At 42.7% G+C, this 20915-nt stretch overlaps 2 protein-coding genes across 2 annotated transcripts in view; one reads left to right on the top strand and one right to left on the bottom strand.

Annotated features, from left to right (window-relative positions):
• The first annotated feature begins 685 nt into the window (after nt 1-685).
• On the top strand, nt 686-9806 carry STOML3 (stomatin like 3). The gene is made up of 7 exons (XM_009949932.2): nt 686-768; nt 4106-4209; nt 5044-5116; nt 6355-6437; nt 8050-8253; nt 9321-9455; nt 9606-9806. The coding sequence occupies exons 1-7, from the start codon at nt 717-719 to the stop codon at nt 9804-9806; spliced, it is 852 nt and encodes a 283-aa protein (XP_009948234.1). The 5' UTR covers nt 686-716.
• Nucleotides 9807-12153: 2347 nt separating this feature from the next.
• Nucleotides 12154-20915, bottom strand: part of LOC104339990 (complement C4) — a 50483-nt gene continuing 41721 nt past the window's right edge. Inside the window, exons 35-41 of the mRNA XM_009949933.2 lie at nt 20596-20670; nt 19419-19527; nt 18355-18444; nt 17795-17887; nt 16971-17054; nt 13485-13617; nt 12154-12292 (exon numbers count right to left, since the gene is read on the bottom strand). Of these exons, the coding sequence (XP_009948235.2) occupies nt 12154-12292; nt 13485-13617; nt 16971-17054; nt 17795-17887; nt 18355-18444; nt 19419-19527; nt 20596-20670 (723 nt within the window). The remainder of the gene's footprint in view (nt 12293-13484; nt 13618-16970; nt 17055-17794; nt 17888-18354; nt 18445-19418; nt 19528-20595; nt 20671-20915) is intronic.

The following is a 20915-nucleotide window of genomic DNA, read 5'->3' as shown; positions in this document are numbered from 1 at the left end:
GCACCACACTTACATGTCTTGTAAATACCTCCAGGGATGGTGACCACCACTTCCCTGGGCAGCCTGTTCCAGTGCTTGACAACCCTTTCAGTGAAGAAATTTTTCCTAATGTCCAATCTGAACCTCCCCTGGTGCAACTGGAGGCCATTCTCTCTCATCCTGTGGCTTGTTACTTGGGAGAAGAGACCGACCCCCACCTCGCTACAACCTCCTCTCAGGGAGCCATAAGGACTCCCCTCAGCCTTCTCTTCTCCAGGCTAAACAACCCCAGTTCCCTCAGCTGCTCCTCATAGGATTTGTTTTCTTTCTGTCTTGTCTTGTTCTTGGTTTGGTTTTTTGTTTGGTTGTTTTTTTGGGGGATTTTTGTTTGTTTTTTTTTTTTTCTCTCTCTAGTGACAGACATTATTGATTCATAGAAATAATTTCCAGCTTGGATTTTGTGGGATCTAAAATCAGCTGGGCTGGGTGCATCCCCAGCCAGAAGACGGCCACAGAAAACCGTGGAGTTACATCAGAAACAACCCTGATCCGCAAGACTTTGTTTTTGTAAACATCCCCTCCTCACCAGGGTAACTAACTCCCAGAGGGCTCTCGTACAAGTGGGGATTTCTCCTTCTCTCACCCTCCCTCTCTCCAGCACTTCACATGAGCGCTGTGCAGTTTCAAGGTATGCGGCTGTCTCATCTGTGAGGGGATCAGAGCTTCCCTCGAATGGGATGGATCCCCAGAGAGAGACATCCAAGAAAAACAACATGGAGCACCTAATTGGTAAGCCTTGCTTTGTGTGTGTGTGTGAGGGTTTTTTTTCCTCAATAAAAGGGGCAACACTAACCAAACAAAAGTACATTTGATCCCAGGCATTCATCATGTCTTCCACATAGGCTGGAGATGAAAATTCAGAATCTGCTACTGTGAGTGACAGCAGATTGCCTCATACGGCCCTCATAGTGCAGCCGTTGGCATCTACCTTCCAGCAAAATGGCACAAGGGGATAAAATGTGTGATTCAGCTATTGATACACTTGTGTATGTAGAGATGGGGTGGAAAAGGAAAAATATGAGTTAGGGATGGTAGAAGAGTTTTTCAGCCCTAAAAGGGCACTGGATGTGTTCGGACTTGGGTGATGAACACCTGGTGCTGTCTTTGAGCAAGGGAACTGATGCCAAACCAGGTTGTTACTGGCAACGCGTGCCGTTTTCACCGTTGCGTCTTGCCTTTAAGTAGTGTGGTGGGACAAGCATGGGTCTCAGCAGGGTTGATTTGGGTCCTTGTTGAACGCAGGAGTTTACGTAGTGGTTACAAGGAGCTGAGTCTACTCCATCTCTTTGTTGCTGTAGGAGAGTTGGGAGATTTTTGCCCGCAGTTCTTTATGTTCTTCACAAGACAACTTGGACATGAGCTTTTCATTTGCTTTTCAAGTTTGACACCCACATCATGGTTTTGTGTATCAAGTGTGTTCATGATGTACTATGATAAGTCTATCAAGAAAAGAAAAACCGAAGTGAATCTTACAAGTGTCCTGGAGCTTTTCCACAACTGCTGACTGATGAGCTGTCACGTTTTGCAGTACATTGCAGCTCTTGGTTTGCTCTGGACTGTAGACCCAAGTGAGGCTTTTTTGGTAGTTATGACTATTGTAATCCATATACAGGCATGGCAAAACCAGGTCACTGATGCATGTTGAGTTGTGATTGATCATTCACTATAGAGTTTTCCATTTGTCTTGTGGTTAAATGGTTTGAAACTTCAGGGTAATCAGAGAACATTTGTGGTGGTTTTTGGGGAGCTAGGGCTGGATTCATTATTAAGAAGGCACACTTTCATATCCTGCTTTTCTCATTGGAATCTATGTTTTTAGCTGGCATCAAGATCTCTAGGACAGTTCTCATGGAGAAGGATTCAATTGTACTTTGTCAAGGTTTGGATGTGTGCTTTGTGCCCATAGTGGCGTTAAGCGCTATCTTGACCCCCTACCTTTTCTCAGCTGCTCAGATATCAAACTGCAGAGTGCAGGCATTTGTTCCCAGCCATTCCCCTCATCTGTGGATTGTGGCATTCCTACCAGGTATCTTCACGGTGGTCTCAGGTGGATGATGGCAGATGACACTATAATCCAAAATTGCTTTTGAGGAGGTTCTTCATAACCAAGTTTAGAATGGAGAATAAGATCTTCAGACATTTTTCTGTAAGCTAATAATTTAGGTGAAACAGAGTGCAAAATGTTGAGTTCAGCTGAACAAAATATCCCTTCATGATTAATTTCCCCAAGTTTGAACGACGCCCACTCCATGAGTTTTGATCTCTTTCCACTGATTAAAAGGCACTTAACTGCTAGTACTTCATGTGCCTTTTGTAGCCTGGCACACTGCTGCTGTAATGTGAAGGACACTGTGTGGCAAACAAGCAGCAGTGAAAGCATCAAAAACTTTCACATTAAATCTGAAAAGTCCTCGCTTCATGCACATGGCCTTAAGGTTTGCATGGTAATTTACTCAGTGGAGCTCCTCAAATCATTCCTACTGCTGACTGCAGAATGGCTGATGATACCTCATGAAGCGACCAAGGATTTCAGATTACTGCTTGTTGGAAAGGGTCAGGAGGAAAGCCAGGCTCCTGGTGCGGCAATTCTGTGCCTAGCTGTCAGGGAGGCCTGAAATTTGGCCCTCTTGGATGCAAATGTATGTGTGTGTGAGTCATTAAACCTGCAGTGGGGACCTCAGAAGCATGATGGGCAAAACTGCAAGCAGCAAAGGGCTTGGTTGTAACACCCAGGTTTGCAGTTAACGCGCAGTCCAGCTACGAACAGAGATACCCAAGAGGAAGGAGCTGCAGGAGGGCTGTGTTGTCTCCTCCTCCAGGTTGCTGGGGGTTTTCTGACAAACCTGTCAGTCCTGCTCTGCTAGTCTGTTAGCTTGTGCCTTTCAGATGAGGTGGCCTCATGCTGTTTCACTGTTGTGACCAGATTTTTTCTGACAAAGTACAAAATGAATTGTTTTCTATTTATCAGTTTCTATCTGCATATGGATTTTATTTGATGCCAGAAATTCCCAGTGTTCCCTTATACCTTTGAAGTAACATATCCAAACCTGCTGCATCTTTCCATGGGGGAGGTTCTCTGAGTAGACCTCTGAGCCTTTGTCCCTCTGCTGCCTCTTCCCCTTGCATTGGGAAACATAGGCTCATGCCTGCAAAAATCCTCTTCTGGCCCAAACCTGGCAGCCAGGCAGCCTTTGGGGCTAGTCCAGCCGGCATCCTTGCTGCTTCTGCTTTGCTCGTGACACTGATCCAAGGCATTTCTGCATTTAGCAAAATTCAGTTGACCTTGCAGCACTCTGTCCGGTGTGGCAGGACTGTCCTGTTTCAATCCTTGCCCTCTTCTGTGCCTGTTCTCTGAGGACCTCAGCAGCTCCAGCTGCTCTTCTCTTCAGAAAGCAGCTGCTCCTTGATCACCTTTCCCTTACAAAGACCCTCCCAAACGTTTAGTACTTGAATAACACCTCACCACTGTCTTCCCTTCAGATGCTAAAACAATGAAATTATTTTGATATATTTTGGGTTGCATTATAATAAAATTTTGGGATGAGACGAGCTGGACACAGTGAGAGAACTGCTCAAAATGCAAGGGCGTGCATTTTGACAAACACTGATTTTGAAGCTTATGGTCCAGTGGATGAACTGGTCCATCAATATTCCTCAAAATGTTCATCTAAAGACAGCAGAAGTTCCCCTCATTTTCCTTACTACCTGTTTCATACACACTAAAGCTTTTGCCCGTGCCATGGCACACTGGCAGAGATTCATATCCATGGATACTCCACCCAATGATTTATTTCTCCTTTGCAGTGCCCAGCTTTGGCAATGCCTTTCATTTTTTCTGAACCTTTTAACCTTTTGGTCAGAAAAGCCATAAGGTTGGACATTTGGTTGGGCCTTTTATGGCTTTCTGTGAGCAATGGGAGGGAGGAAAAGGGAGTGAGTCTCTGTGGACTTTGCAGTTCCTCATGATTGCGCTGGGCTAGATCTTCATCCCTCTGATAACTCTTTTCAAAATGCATTCATATTAGTCTTGCATTCATTACTCCTCTACCTTATTTTTTTTTAATAGCCGACAGGCGGGAAGGAATTGGTGTCTGTGGCTGGATCCTGGTTTCCATTTCATTCCTCCTGGTGCTTATTACCTTTCCTATATCCATCTGGGCATGTATCAAGGTAAGCTAGTGGGATTTGAGGCACATAAAGAACACTGTGTTATCATTGCTTTTACTTATGTTTATTGATTTATTGATTTTGTTAAGGCACATCACATTCACTTTTTGGAAATCATAATATCTTGTAGTGAAGATGTGGTCTAGGACTGAGATCCATGTTCTTCCACTGACTTTCTGCATCACCACAACTTATTCATCTAATTTCTTCCAGTCTCAACTTCCACCGTCAGTTAAACTTCTCTGCATTACAACACTGGGAGAACAATTCCACAAACTTTTCTTAAGAACTCATATTTGATGCCAGCAAAAATGATTAACATGAGTAGATCGGAACATGGGGCCCTGCATTGAGCAACTATATAACCTAAACCCACAAAATGCCCCTTCAAGACATGGGCATAATATGATTAATTTAAAGCAATTTTTAGGGGTGAGTTACCAGAGTGATTGCCCTGAACACCAGGCCTTGAGTAGTCCTGATACACTAACCAAAGTAGTTAGCTAGGTTATCTGAGGTGAGCTATACTTTGCCTACGCCTCCTCTGAGTGTAGTACTGATGTCGAGAGAGTTGTGGGTAGCTGCATTAGATCAGTGGCCATTCTTTCATATTTGATCTCTTTTGTAACCTGTTTGCAGGGCCAGGGTCTGAGTTTTTCCAGCAAAGCTTGAGGTGAGGAGAAGACACAAAATGCCTAGTGATTTGCAGCTTTGTTCGTTCCTATATATTTTGTTCTTTTTTTCACGTTTAATATGTATGCCAACATTTAAATAAATCAGACTAGAGAGCAGGAATAGAATTAGTTATAAAATTCTAAATGTAAAATATTTTCCTAGGTTGTCAGAGAATATGAACGTGCTGTTGTATTTCGGCTGGGACGTGTACTGTCTAAGAAAGCAAAGGGACCAGGTGAATGCATGCAGTTTTATTCTCTTAAGATGCACTGGTTTTATTTTATTACGATGCACTCTAACCACATAGAGAATTGCAGAGGTCCATGAAATCCTTCTTCATAGAGTGGGGGGCAGGGATGAGATGGTCCTCTCTGGTGCAGTTCCTTTATCTGCAGGCTGTTTGTTTTTCTGAAGAGAAGATAAAGCCACCCCCCTGTCACAGCACAACACAGAAGGCTGAGGACCTTGATACTAGGTATGGCTTTGCCATTGAGTAGGCTGGACAATAGAAGGTTGAGCTTATGCTGGTGGGGGACCAGGGAGGTTTAAATACAGTCTTCAGGGCTGCCACACGCTTTTTTGAGTGACTGTGGCCACTTTCCCTGTACTTCACTTCCAACACCGCTTGTTGCTGCCAGCTCTTTAGCTGAATTCTACTCTGAAAATGGTAAATGGGTCAGGGCAGGGACACTCTGCATCTACATAGGGTTTGTTACAGTCACCTGGGATCAGGTTATAAATCATGAATACAAACCAAACCCAACAACATGTGTATTTACATTGGTGCAGTTACCACTGCTGTGCAATGAAACTGGGCAAACTGGAAGTTGAAATAAGAGGAAAAAGTCCTTTTCATGTACTCTCTTTCCTCTTGGGTAATAGCCATGTGGTTCAAAGAGCAACCAGGGCAGGCGCAGAGCTCTTCTGCCTGGCTCTGGGCACCTAACTAAGGTGCTGAGACTAGAAGAATAGTTATGTCAAGTCTCCCTCTCCAGTGAAGGGAGAGTGAGGACTCCTTCACTGGATGTGTCAGATCTTGGGACAACGTTGCTCGTGTGAGACCCTACAGGTGGTGCAGGAATCTGGACCTGGGGGATGTCTTTCCTTGGGGACACACATACTGTACCGTGAATGGCTTGTGATTTAAAAATGGGAAACTAAAAGGCATGGAAAGAAGTTTTGCCAGAAGTCTTATGGCAGATTTGAGACCAGAACTGCAGCCTGTCCATTCCCAATCCAGAGCCCTAGGTCATTAAGCTCTATTAAATTCACATTATTTGCAGATATCTGCATTTCCCTCTGTTATTTGAAAATGCAAAGCCTCGTTGTCACCTGCAGTAGCAGAAAGGACAACTGTAGTAATAAGGTGGGCTCATTCCCAGATGGGCTTTTCCATCTGTTTGCTTTGTACAGGATACCTCATTCTAGCCTTAGCTTTGAGAAGCATTTCATGTAATTATTTTTATTTTTCAGGTTTGATCCTAATACTTCCATGTACAGATACATTTATCAAGGTTGATCTTAGAACGGTTGCCTGTAACATTCCTCCACAAGAGGTAACTATTCTCTAGCAGCCATCTAAGATAAAAATAAAAGCTAGAGCTGCTTCATGGTGCGATCAAAAATAATGCAGGTGGTTTATAGTCTTGCAGCTGTGAGCTACCATAGAGAATTTAGCTTATTTGCCATATTTTCTGACTTCCAAACTGCTTACAAAACTTCTGGTTATGAAAACCTGTGGACACATCATTGCAGGGCAAGCAAACTCCTCTTGTTGATGTTTAGAACTGTGAGATAGAAGACAAGGGAGGGGGGGTAGAACTGCAAATGGGAGACAGAGAGGACAAGAGAGGAGAGGCTAAAAAATTTCGCAATTGCATTGTTATTCCACACTTGGAAATGACATAATAGACTAGTGTAAGTTATCCAGAAATGAATGTCCAAATAAAATTGGATCCCACATGCAGCTCACAATTCAAAAAAGCCTCCGCTGATGTTGTAGTTCCTTCTTGAAGGTACGTACACTCGACATGTTTCTGTGGGTGACAAATCTCCTTAAATTAACAGGCATTAGCAGGCAGTCATCCACAAAACTCAGATCCAAGCAGGAATGGAGAGGCATATCTTTAGGCATTTTATTGACAAATGTTGACTGAAGAATTTAATCTGAAGAATTAGTTGCTAAGCAATTCCTGCCCTCCTGATAAAGTTTTGGCTCTGTGTGGCCCTAGCTCCACTGCAGTACAATGCTTCTGCTCGTGGAATTGGCACTGCTGTCCCCTTCCTTACACGAAGAGCAGAGGGGGGAAGAGATGGCTCCAGGACCCCTTTGGCCCCCAGGATTGCCCCTTGTGTTCCCCAGGAGCTGTTTCTTGGACCTTTATCTTTCTATAATCCCAAAGAGCTTTTTTTCAGAGTGCCTGTTACAGGAGTGCATGTGGTGGAATGAAAAATGGCTCCCCCAAAATGGGAGGCTGGAAGGAAGATGGTTGCAGTACTTGTGCTGTACCAGGCTCAGCAGCGTTTGACAAGGCTTCTGCAGTGGTTGGCAGGGCTTCTGTGAAGCTTTTACTTGCAGGCAAAAGATGCTGAGGAGGGAAGAGGTAGTGAAGCATCATCATTGCTCTTCTGAGGCCAACTGCCTGCTGAGGGACAGGGGACTTGTCTGGCAAAAGATGACACAACTCCTCTATGAATACTTAAATATTTTTCAGAGTTTCTTCTCACAATTTCTTGCACTTTACTTTGCATTTTTGTTTTGATTTGCTGGTATTTCTTATATTGTTTAGGGGAAGTAGCACAGATCTTCCTACACTGCATGAGATGTATAAAAACATTAATGGCCCTTGCTACAAGAAAGGAAGAGGATAACCATCATTTATTATTGCAGAAGAAATTAATCCAAGTTATGAGATTCACTTATTATTTAAACAGTTATTTAAAGGCTATGTACAACATTTTGCCCCAGTTTAAACTTTGGTGATGCTGGATATCTTGCTTGGAAGTAGTTTCTGAGGGGAATGACAAAGAAACCAAAAGAAATTCTTAGTTTGCTTGAATTATCAGAGTCTTTTCCTCATTAAGGGGAAAAAAAAGTATTATTGCCCTTCCTTGGCAAAGGATGTGTTATTGGATCCTTCTCTAATTTTGTATATTTCTCAAATGCAGATTCTCACGAAGGATGCCGTTACTACCCAAGTCGATGGGGTGGTGTACTACAGGATCCACAGCGCTGTAAGCGCCGTTGCTAACATCACTGACGTCCACTTGGCTACCTCCCTCTTGGCACAGACAACCCTGAGAAATGTTGTGGGTACACAGAGCTTGGCTCAGCTCCTGGCGGGTCGTGAGGAGATTGCACACAGCATCCGGGTAAATCTGGCTCTCAGAATTCACTGACAAACATGGGGGTGTGTTCTGGGGAGTGGCAAATTAGAAATAATCTCTATTTCTTTCTTCAACAATGACAACAAAATTTTCCTTTTTTTTCCCAATTATATATCTGATTGCTTAGAATCAGAAAGAGTTACTGTAAAGGTATTTCCCCAGGTTCCTGCAGAAGAGTTATTTCCTATCAAAAAGCAATGAAGATTCTGAAATTATCCAGTGACTTGAATAAATTGGTTTAGTCTTTGTGCAGAGGCTGCTGCAAGTGGTGAGAAAGAATTCTGCTGCTTGTGGGAAGCTCTATCTTGAGCAGACACTTGATTGAGATTTAATCAAGGCAGGGCTTGTATCTCCTGTCAAGACAACTAAGAGTACAGAACTGAGGTTTTTTTATGCTATCTGTTTTGTTTTTTTTATGTGGTAGCCAAGGAGGGAGCAGAGAAGAAATCCAGCACCTGATTTAATCTTTTTGGTCAGAGATGAGGCATAGTCACATCAAAGAGAGATTGTACCCCTCTCCAGCCAGGAGAGTGGCTATGGGCAGAGCCAGGGTCATGACGGTGACATGGGTTGCAGTAGCACCCAGGAGCCTGAGCACAGAAGAGCATGCCAGTGTTGCAGGGCTGTGCTGCATCTTTCACCCATAGCGTGCTTTTACAGCATTGTGCTGTTTGATGAAGTTGCTGTAGTATTACTTTGTGAAAAGGAGAAGTTTGGCAAATGCCCACATAAAGAAAGGATGGGGATCATAATTTAGGAGGCAGCAGAGAAGCCACACCGGTGTTGGTCGCTTCTAGACACAGTTTAGTGGGGATGGTGGTATTAGGTCGACAATTGGACTTGATGGTCTTAGAGGTCTATTCCAACCTAATGGTCCTATGATCAGCAAGGTGCACACCATGTTTGATGTTAGTTCCCCTGGAGGGCTCCGTCTTTCTGTTGTGCAGGTTTGCACACTGCCTTTCCTTCGGTCCAAGCAGCAGGGTACATCGCGCAGTTTTCTCTCTGCCATCACTGTACACTTCGTGGTGGGTTGTGTGTTTGTCCCTAAGGCTAGCCTCGACAGTGCCACAGAGCAGTGGGGAGTCAAGGTGGCCCGAGTGGAGATCAAAGATGTCAGGATTCCTATGGCTTTGCAGAGGGCACTGGCAGCCGAAGCAGAGGCTGAGCGAGAGGCAAGAGCTAAGGTGAGACCCATGGCAATGTCTACCCCCAAGCTCCTTTATCCTTGCCCCAGGCATCCAAGTGCCTGTTTGTTTTTTTCCTCATTGTAAAAGTTGGATTTTCCCCACTATAGACAGCATCAAAATGCCATTTTAATTTCTGTTGCTTTGCAGGTTGTGGCAGCAGAGGGAGAAATGAATGCTTCTAAAGCTCTCAGGCAGGCCTCCATGCTGCTGGCCGAGTCTCCAGCAGGTCTTCAGCTGCGCTACCTGCAAACAATAACAACCTTGGCAACAGAGAATAATTCCACCATTGTCTTCCCTCTCCCAATAAATATGCTTGAGACTTTTGGGCAGAAAAATAGAGGGGGATAGAGACTTCTATGCTAGCTCCTTGGGTGGAGGCTTACAGGATTTCCCAGGAAGCAAGGGGTTCCAGATTATTACCAGAATTAAAGTGGAAGCATGCTTAGGTCCTCTGTACCAGAAATAAAAGTAAAAATAGTTTAATAACACACATAGCTCCTACATTAGGAGACCGCATTTGCAAAGTTCAGGCACTAAGCAGTTTCATCTTAGACTCATCTCCAAGTGAAATGGAAGAAAATATGTAAAATGCAATAAAATATGTAAAAAGTATGTTAGACCTAATATGAAATTTTAGTGATGCTTTCACCACATTTTACAGAGTCTCGAGTGTAGCAATTATTTAGTGAGCTGTCTGCTAAGCAAGAACTTCTGAGCTCTTGATGTACTCCACACAGCGAAAGGGTCAGATGCTGGTGTTTTAACTCAAGTGCTGTAGACTGGAAAGAAGGATTTGGCCCCTAACCTTAGAGGCAGTCATCCGTAAGTATTAGCAGAATTACTGGATAATGGGTATGTCAGTGGAACAAACTACTCTTTATCTTATATGAGTAAAAATTGGTACTTGCTTTACTGACCTCAGCTGGATTTTGCCTTATCACTGACATTTCTCTAAGATCAGTAATAAAAGGGAGAGAATATATGCCCATGCATGACAGTCACATTTCCTAAATCAGAAATCCAGGGCGAACCTCAAGGAATACAAACTGTCCTATGTTAATTTAAGTGTCTGTCTTTCAGGAGGTTTCTTGTCTCCCATGCAGATGCAGTGAAGCAGCGGTGCAGGTTTGCGCAAAATGAGCCTTTCTCACCCTCCATCCATGCAATGTTTGGCAGCTGAGCAGGGGACATGGCTGATATCTGAGATCAGCTGCCATTATACCTGGGTTTACAGCCTTGAAAAAGAGCTGGTGCAGTTCACATTGCTGGCACGCAGCGATGGGCTGTCTGCTATGGCTCTGAAGGCTCTTGTGGAGTAGCTGTTCTGGTAGGTGCTGCTGCCACGTAGTGTCTTCTCCACACAAGGCTCACTGCTGCCCCTCCCATCCAGTAGGGTCATTTGACTCCAAATTAACCATATCAGCATGGACCTACTAATTATCATATTGTTGATACAGGCCCTTCTTATTTTTACTGCCATGTAACACAAGCAGTCCAGGTGGCAAAGCTCAGTAGCTGCTGGCAGGAAGACAGTGGTATGAGAATCAGAGGATGGTGACCTGTTCAGCAAACATAGCTTTTTGTTGCAGCTTTTCTCTGCTTCAGACATGACTGCCAAATGGCATTTTGATGGCAAACCAAAGAGGTAAAACCTGTATTTGCAAGTCAACTACTTGTCAGTGTTACCAAAATATTTTCCACAGACTTTTTCTTATGCTAAGAAAACAGATGTTTTGAGTTTTGGGGTTGTTTTTCATTGTTAAGTTAGTTTGCCATTTGTGGAAGCCTTTATAACTGTGGCAGAAAACCCTCTGCCTTTCCTTGACAAATATTGCATCTCGACTACAGAGCTATTTGCATAGCCACAAAAGCAGTAATGCTTTAGAAAAATACAAGCATAGACTGTGTCAGGGTTTATTTGTTTGTTTGTTTTTGTTTTTAAGTAATGCAAAATAATTAAACTCTAAATAAAGAAAAGTTTGAGAGACATGTGACTACAAAGTGCAATTAAAAGGCAATTCTCTGCCCTCAGTGAGCTACTAGCACTAACTAGCCCATGCCAGGAGTCCTGGGTCAGGCACAGGACACTTCCAGTCCAGTTGTTCAGCCGTGATGCTGGGCCGGTTCCAGTTCAAGCTTCAGAAGTGCATATGGGAATCCTGCTGTGGTATAAATGGGGTCATTCATTCCCCTACATGAGGACTCACACTTAAAACCAGAAATTCACTGAAGTGCTGAAGCATGGGTGTTACTATCTCTTTTCTTTCAGCAGTGTAACACAGCCTGTACTTGGTAAGCTTGTGAATGTTCAGTCTTCTTTCTGACCCATGCGAATTTCTTGGCCTCTTTAATGTCCAGTGATAATAACTTCAGCAATTAATCACCTCTACAAGCAAGGTATTTTTGCATTTGATCCCCTGCAGGATAATTGCACTGTTGTATAAGGGATCAGGGAGAAAATCAGAAATGCCTTCTCTCTCTTCACCAGTGTCAGGGACAGTAAACCAAATAACTAGCAGAGTAACTGCAATTTTTATATTACCCCACCCCGAAGATACACCAGTCAGCAAAACAGCAACAGAAGCAGCTCTGCAATGTTTCAGGCGCCACTCTGATGTACAGACTTTGCAAGAAAAGTTCAGGAAGGAGCTGAGTCGCAGTCACACGGTTAGGATGTGGGGAGCAGAGCAATGGTTCAGAAGAAGCACAAGCTGTCAGGCCTGTTCATGAAGTCCTGCAGGTGAAGACAGGCTTGCCGGTGCAGGGTGGTGCGACACTCACTGTCATCTGGAATTTTCTCTATCCAGGCTTGTGCATCAAGGAAATACTGCATCCTGGGTGCAAGTGGGAAAGATAAAGGAGGTAAGTCACTACTGCTGACCTGCAGCAACGGGAAGGTGTAAACCTCGTGGGGTCACCTCCCTGCACTGAGGCATCTCTGAGATCAGGAGGTGTTATACTAGCCAAGACATGTGCCTGAAATCTAATTTCACCAGCTGGTTAACTGAGCTTTGAATAAAGTTTAGGAAGAGTCAGTGCCAAGCTAGGTCAAACCTGGCTGTACTTGTATTTTGAGAGACACTGGGTAAGCTTGGGCTAAGTTTCTGTTAGAGTTTTCTGCAGGGGCACAAAAAGCCTGAGTGAACACCAATGGGACACAGCGAAGGGGCATTTAGATTCAGAGTATCTCAAAATGTTTCCTAATTTTCTGTTGTAAGAGTCCAAGTAGCTTCTGGCATTTTATAACTGAGCTGGAGAAGACTTTAGAGGTTGCAACTCTGCTTAGAGTCTTTAGTCTTTAGCAGCACCTGTTGAAGCAGGCCCCCTGTCTTAAAGCACTTACATTGCTGTCATATGGAGATGGAGAGAGGGGACCTTTTAAGGTTTTAGGAAGTGGTGTTTACAGTTTGACTGGGAAGGTCTGCCTCCTTGAAGCTTTTGAAGGCACTACCTTTCTTGAGTTCTGTGCAGGAATATTAAACATTTAAGATGTCTTCCTGACTGAATACTTAATAGTCAGGCTAAATTCCTCCTCAGATAAATTCCCTTGAGAAACGAGAAGATAAATTCTCCATGAGAAATGAGGAGAATGACGTATTTGCGTGCATGATGTAACAGAAAATGAGAACTACTTCTAGCCACAGTCCAACCCATTTATTTTGCGAACACAGGAGCTGTGTAAGGCCTTTGCAGTAGACGGTACTGCGTGGTGTTTCCCATTCTTCTTTTCTAGCTGAGTTTTTAACCCAGTGGAGCGAGGGCCAGATTATTATTCTGGAGGGTGTGGGAACCAAGCTCTGCACAGACAGATGAGCCGATGGATTTGAGTGGCTCAGCTCTTCCCAACAGTTTGCATTTTGCCTACAGTTAATTAAGTTACTCTTCACATTTTAGTAATGCCAGCAGAATCAGTCCCTAAAGTCTGGCCCTCCATTTGCTCTCTGGAGATATTCTGATAGTTTGAGTAACCTCTGGATTTGCGGTCCGCGGCAGCAGCCACTGCTGCTCAGAAACCATTGCACTTACTTGTTGTTGCAATCAACCGTTTGCCCATCTTTCCCCATGAGGAGGTACCGTTTGCCAGTGACCATGTTTAACTTGCACATGGAGCGCGTTAAGAACTGTCGGTGGGCACCCACTTGGATGCTTTCATCAGCATCTGTGGCACGAGAAGAGAAAGCCCCATGAACTTTTCTAATAAAGAACCATAGCCCACAGGACACAACCACTTGCAGTCATTTACTTCCTGCTTAGCCAGGGTAATATTGCACTTGGCAGTTGTGGCTTGACATGAGTAAATGACCATGCTATGGTAGGATATATTTCCTTTAACATCACTTGATAAAAAGTGAGTAATTTCTGTCTTAGCTGGTTGTATTGGCCTCCTCAGAAGTTACTGAAAGAGCTATTTTGCTACAGAGATCTTTCAGGCTTTGTGGAGTTTGTTTGAATCTCACAGACTGAAAGAAAAGCCAAAGGAGAAAGAAGACATGCTATCTTATATTTCAGATTGCTCAGGCTCGTAGTGGTCTTAAAAGCTAGCAAACTAAATTCAGGTCTCCTAAGGCTCAACAATGCAGCAGGCAGTTATTAAAAACTCACTCTTCTTAACACGCCTGACCTGAACTTCACTGATTTAGCCCTTACAATATTCACTCTGAAGCTGATATGTAGGACATGCGCTTGGTGATCTCCATGTTAAAATAACTTTGAAGATTCTGTCCTGGATTCTGGTCCAGAGGATTATTCATTCAAGAGCTGCGCTGCCTATTACAGAAGTGGGCGTCCAAGGCAGAACAGAAGGGTACTCAGGTACTGCAGTGACATGAGAGCTGGAAAGAGGCTTATTTGTCAGCCTAAGGCGTGTCATGAGGCTACTGTGTTTTTTTGGCTAGAGCAACAGTATTCAATGTCCGTTTGAACATTAAACCAGCTTAACTTGCAGGTAAAACACCACAGTCCAGAACCTTGTGCAGCCTCTGCTTTCTAAAGTATTATATTACAAGTGTGGAAAATCTAGTATTCCAAATAAAATCCTAAAAGTAGAATAAAAACCTGAAGTAAAATATTTTAACACTAATAAGAGTTCAGAGTGCTAAGCTGTGAAATGTATCACTAAGAACCTTATCTATTGCCTTGTTAAAACTTGTGTTGATTTTACATACGGTACTTATAGGCCAGAGAAAAGTCAGTCTTCAGTACAGTATTCTGTTTTACATCTGCATTCTTCTGAAGAATAATACAGTATTACAGGATTTCTCATATAATCCAAGACCTTTGTATTGTTCTTATGCTACATGCTGTACTGAATTTTCATTTTGTTCAAGGAATGCAAAGATGGATGAGAATTACTTGAGAAAATGATGATGTTATGCCTCAGGTTCATTGCGCTTAAATTACCATGATGTTTCACAGAATCACAAAATGGTAGGAGTTGGAAGGGACCTCTGGAGATCATCTAGTCCAGCTCCCCCACTTTGTTCATATGCTTCACAAACAGTCTAACACAGTTCAGACTCTGGGAATCATAAGCATTTCAGCTATTACTTTGACAGGTTGTTGTGTAATTTCCAATTCTAAATCTCCAACTAAAAAAAATAATTTAAAATATAATATTCTGAAGTATCCAAGCAGAATTTAAGGGAAACAATTACTTCAAGTTTTAGAATCTATAGCGGGGTGGGGGAGGGGGGGAGGAGGATTCTGTGCTATTTTGCATGGTCCATACTGTTCCCTTAAAGGATTCATAGGAGATCATAAACATCAGCCATCCAAAACACATGCACTAAATTCTATTAAAAACTAAAGTAATCCAAGGAGTGCACATCAGCAAAATTCTCTTTTGCTGGCTCTCAAATACAAATAAGTGTTCCCATCTGTCTTCTGAACCAACCCTTTATTTGCATGGATTGATACTGAAATAATGCCAGGGGTCCAGAAAATGGGAATTTACCCTACTAAATGTCACCCACCCTTAGTGATGGCAACAGACACCAACCTCACTGAAAACAACCACAGAAAATACAAAAGATAACAACTCTAGTTCAGTCATGAACGGATTTGGATGCAACACCTTACATTTGCTTCATCATCATGGCTTCATGCTTCTCCTCAGCCTTTCCCAAGCCTGCTAAAAGAGTCTTCATAGCCCACTGCTACTCTTCATAAGCTGCCTCATACAGCAAAATCAAAGGGGATTTTAAAGGGATCAAAAAGAAGGAGGTGGGAATGGGACAAGTAATTTCTTCCCTTCAACTTCAGATTCAAAGGATGTTTCTCTGCCAAGAAACAAAATTTTTCCAGTGCTTGCCTGTGAGTTGTGAGTACAAATGCACTGGAGCCCAGAGCTCTAGATCCTTTTAGATTATCTAGGATTTCTGGAGGGATTAATGAAACTTTCCATCATGGTATTGTAATCTCCCATAGCTGGTGTTTGGATCACTAGGTACATTATCGTTTCCCTGCATACGGAAAGCCTTGGGTATGACCAAGGCTGTCTCTGGACTCACAAAGTGTGGACCTGATTTTCTGACAGGACCTAGACATTGGGTACAGATCAGAAGTTGTGTGCCATGAATTACCGGGTGACATTGCCAGTCCTCTGGGCAAAGATAAAAGGAGTGTGATAATTATTCTGTTGAATAATTTTGAAATCTTTGAAGTTGCATTTTAAAGGTAATCTCTTGCAGCAAACTCAAAACTGACAACCATGTGATACCACAGTGGTTGAAGTCTGAGAAGTCATCTGACAGCCTCTGCAGAAATTACTTTGAAGAATATCAGTGTTCACTGATGCTACTGATAAAGTAAAGTTCACATGGGGACAGCTGGGACAGCAGGCCTGTAAAAGGATATTGTCTGAGAGCAGTGAAAATCTTTACACTGCACCTAAAGAAATAGAAAGTCCTCTTTGTTGTTATCACAATTATTAAATCAAAGTTCTAGAAGTTTTCCTTTATTCACTGACTTCAGGCAAGTCATTGTGGACAGCTCGTAGCCTATTCTGCAAGGATTGCAAGTGATTAATAATTAATTAACAAGCACTGCAAATCTTCATTAATATCAAAACAGATGTGAGTGGATATGTCTACAGCAGCCCAATAACAGCAGTTTATAAAGTATAACAGTTGATGCAGAAGACCTAATACCCACATTATGCATGTTTTTGGAAGATTTATCTTAGACTAGCTCCAGTTTAGAACCATGGACTGAATGCAGCTGGAATGTGTCTTCTGGTTTAGTTTCATCTGAAAGCATTGAAGGTCATGTGCTCTGGGATTGCTGCCCAGTGTGAGCTAAAGCAGCCTACCCCCGAGCTGAACTGAACAGTGAAGTAGATGCACCAAATGAGCTTTGCAAGAAATCAATCTTCTTGCAAGCCTGGTGTAGAGGTATATCTGACCCTACTTTTTACAGCAAAAGAAGGCATCTGCATGGCTTGTACTGGCTAACATTTAAGCAACCTGGTTTTCCTACAGGTGAATGAAAGGGGCCAAGCATTTGGATACTTACTGGTTTTAAGGATTCTGTGGATTTTGGCCTCATGGTAATAAAAAACGTTCTTCTGTGTACTATTGAGGAGCTCCACCTCATACACTGCAACAGACAACAACTGCGTGAGGCCAGATGGAAACATGAAAATGCAACAAAAAAATGAAAAATAAGTACGCTTTTACCAGATGTCTATACAGAGGCCGGTGTACCATCTATTTGCAAATCATGGGGGTATGAAAGATACCAGGGTAGTAATCCTGTATACCTAATACCTTTAGAAAGTCAGGTATTAGTCAACACCTCTAGATTTGTATTCCTTTTGTGTTTTTGTTTTTTTAAAGGAACTCCTGTATGATTAGGTTTTCACTTTTTTTCCCAGTCCTTCTGTTAGCATCTAACTTAGGAACGCTGCTTTCCTTCAGTAGCACTTCCAACTTCCCATCCAAATAAGAGGCCAGAAAGTCCATTTAACAAAGGAGAAAATATCTGTCTAGCTTTGCAGAAGGAGCTGCTGAGCTATGACATGCCATGCAAACCCCACTTTTTATCTCCATCCTGTAACATTATGAATGAAGGGGATGGTGGTGCTCACACCACGGGTCTTTTCTGAATCATGTAATGTAATGTTTTCTGTGCTTCCCCCAGCATCCCACTGCACCTTTCTGAGGCCTTTACTTTTCCCTTTCACCCCCCTGATGACTGTGATAGCACACGGCTTCATTTCATCTCCTCAGCCTCTAGGCCAAATGCAGAAACCCTGCTCATTTCAGGAGAGGTCTGGGCATATAAATCTACAAATTTATCCTTATTAAATAAATCAACAGTTGTCTTTCATGCCTTACCATAATCTACAATGGGCTGGTAGCAGACAAAACGAAAGCGTGTGGTCTGTGTTATGGCTTTACTGAAAGTTGATCTTTGTCTTGGGCAGGGACCTACAGTGAAGAAAATAAATTATACGTCACTTTCTGTAGGCATGGATATTTAGATACAGTTTAAATATGCTCATTCACTCAACATTATAACATAGAATAAAATAAAATGGCAGAACAACTTTCTTAGGCATGTGGGGAGGGTTTTTACTTATGTATGCACATGTATATATACATTGCATTCAACTATTAAATCAGTCCTGGGTATCTTAAAAAAAATTGTTCAATTTGGTGGGTTTTTACTTATGTATGCACATGTATATATACATTGCATTCAACTATTAAATCAGTCCTGGGTATCTTAAAAAAAATTGTTCAATTTGGTACTGACCATACTAGAGGATGCTTTGTGTCTTGTATTTTGCATTAAGATAATTGTAATGGTCCTTTCTGGGCTCAACATTTCCCATGTTAATGGTTCGTAGAAGTAACTACCTTCTTTTAGACTGGCCTGTTTAGTCATTCCTTACCTTCTGCACACTGGCAAACGTTGGCGTGGCACACCTTTGAAAGCATGGTGCTCTGCTTGGGAGCACTGTAGAATACACTGCACTTTCTGTCTGTGGAGAAGAAACAAAATAGCTTGTCTCGGAGAGCTCAGGTGGAAAAGCCTATGCAACAGAAACTACATTTACAGCCCAGCTTTTTCCTGGTCCAGAGAAATCAGAGCACTAAGGGGCTAGATGAACATCAGCAGTCCACAAAAACCTGCAGCCTAGGCACCAAGAGTACAGGGATCACCTTGCCTTTCAGCTGGGCAACAACTTGCATTGTTGCTTCTGTGTTGGGTTTTTTTTTTTTTGGGGGGGGGGAGGGGGTGTTTGGTTTTTGGGTTTGGGTTTTTTTTGGTGTTTAATTTTTTTCTGGTGTTTTGTTTTTAAGTTGTACTGTTCTGTTCTTTTTTTTTTTTTTTTTTCCATTTTCTCTGAAAAGCATCCATCTTAAAAGTGTCTTTATACCACAGAGCTACAGTGAGCACTGCACTGTTTCAGAAGAAGGAGACAGGATCACCAATAGTTAGTGGTTTAAACCTAGTATAAACTGTCTTGGATCCCTCAGCTTCAGGCAAAGTAGAGATTTGACCTAATTTTCAAATATTGTTTGTATAACTCTGGCAACTGGGGATGATTTGCATTTAACTGTCTTTGAATGGGGAACAAGACTGGTCCCCCCAGCAAGTACAGTTGGTTGTCTTTCTTAGATGCATAGAAAAACAGCCTGACCGAAAAGATAATCTGAGTGGAACATGCTTAAAATGAGAAACAGGAACTCAGAAAACCTGAATTAAAAATCCATGAGTGTAAAAGTCTGTATTTTCAGTCCATTTGCAATAACAGACCCTTCTTGAGAGGATCTCTATTTAGATGATCTTAACCCATGGTAGTAGAAGACAGTATTCAAGGCAGGTTATTTTAACACTCAACAAAATCACCTGGTTTCACATACCACATCAAAACCATGTTTCTATAGGCTGTAATTTGTTCTTGAGGGTCTCTCTTTCAATCAGTTATGTATCATTTTTCTGTGCCCTTACCGGGGTTGTAAAAATCATAAAGGACGGCATTTGCTGGCTGAACCAAGCCCATGGGATTGATTTGCTTTGCCCCAAATGATATACAATCTGGGTCTGGTCCGCTTGTGAGCTGGAGGAAAAAGGAACAATAATTAGGACAAGTGAAAAAACTTTTTCTCCTCAGTCAGTTCCTTATTCATTTTTGCCTATACTAGCTGTTGAATGCTTGTTTCTGATGGCATAGGTGAGTTAATCCTGATAGCTGCCACCTCAACTTTAAGAAGGCATTTCCTTCAATGATTTTATTGGGAGATTTAGTGGATGAGCTAAGCCTGGTAGAGGTAGTTTGGTGAGATGTGTGCAGGTCTTCTCTGCCTGAAACTGTCTGATCTGAACTCACATCATCACTACTTTGGGGTTTACTTTTCAGCTTTTGCCTAAAGCCACCTTGCACAGGAGTAATGGGTGTGATATAAGTTCACAGCCTATCCTGTACTGGTGGCTGCTAGTCTATCCACTTCCCTTAGTAAAATGCTAAGGTCAGGGGCAGCTTTTGACCCATGTTAAACACAAATTATGTAGGACAGTCATAGAAGCAACGACATTTTAATTTTTTTCATTTGTCTATTGTCTTATATTTTAAAAAAATCGTTGCCTTGGGTATGCTTTCTACTAGGACCCCCTTGCTTTGGCTGTGGAGGTAAAGCAGTTCGAGTGGGTATAGGGTGACGTCCTTATCCAAAATATGGGAAATATACACAGAATAGGGGTTTTGTTGTTTACATTTGTTTGTACCTATATGGATCTGGATCCAGAGACGCTGAACATCACATGCAAAGCGTCCATGTGGAATTGACAGGACCAGCAGTTAGCACTTCATTAATCGTGGACAAAAAGCATCATTTCTGGTTAGAGCAGACGTCCCTTTTTTGGGGGGGGGGGTGAGGGTGGGGAGGAGGGCAAAGCCCAAATTTGAAACAAGGACCAAACTTTTGGAACACAGAGAGCCAGAGGATGAAGGTGCATGTTTCCCTTCTTCCCCTCCTCCACCCTCTTTCAACTGAGCTGTTCAATAATAATATATGACAAAAATCACAGGAAGGTAATGGAGTGTGAAAACCAATAATGATTAGGTTTAAAAAAGTCTGTATATGCTATCTGAAATGCCAGAGATTGGAAAATCGTTGGGTTTGCTTACCTCACCGAAGTAGAGCAAAACCTTTCCTTCCTTGTACTCATAGTGCTGAATGTACTGGTCTGAAGACGTCACCAACTTCAGGAAAGCAAAGAAAAAAACCAGAACAAAACCCCTAGCGTAACAGGAACACTTTGGCTACCACCCGCTATATTGTGGTTTGCTTTGTTCACCTGTCTGCTTTAGTCTGCCTTCCTTCTTCCTCCCTAAAGGAGACAGTCCCTGAGAGCATGAAACTGGGCAAACCTCCCCCAGCCAAGCAGGCTCCAGAACTTAAAACTCTATAGCCACTTTGCAGAGCGCTGCGCCCCATCTCCCTATCA

The sequence above is a fragment of the Leptosomus discolor genome, chromosome 1, assembly GCF_034619465.1.
Source record: "Leptosomus discolor isolate bLepDis1 chromosome 1, bLepDis1.hap2, whole genome shotgun sequence".
Taxonomy (NCBI): domain Eukaryota; kingdom Metazoa; phylum Chordata; class Aves; order Leptosomiformes; family Leptosomidae; genus Leptosomus; species Leptosomus discolor.
The sequence above is the reverse complement of the archived record's forward strand: the minus strand, read 5'-3'. Positions and strand labels throughout refer to the sequence as shown.

What these genes read in the sequence shown, in the direction of transcription:
- STOML3 (XM_009949932.2), top strand. Translation starts at nt 717, where the DNA reads ATGGATCCCCAGAGAGAGACATCCAAGAAAAACAACATGGAGCACCTA. An exon ending in CCATCTGGGCATGTATCAAG is followed by an intron (nt 4,210 to 5,043) that starts GTAAGCTAGTGG and finishes ATATTTTCCTAG; the next exon opens with GTTGTCAGAGAATATGAACG. An exon ending in GTAACATTCCTCCACAAGAG is followed by an intron (nt 6,438 to 8,049) that starts GTAACTATTCTC and finishes TCTCAAATGCAG; the next exon opens with ATTCTCACGAAGGATGCCGT.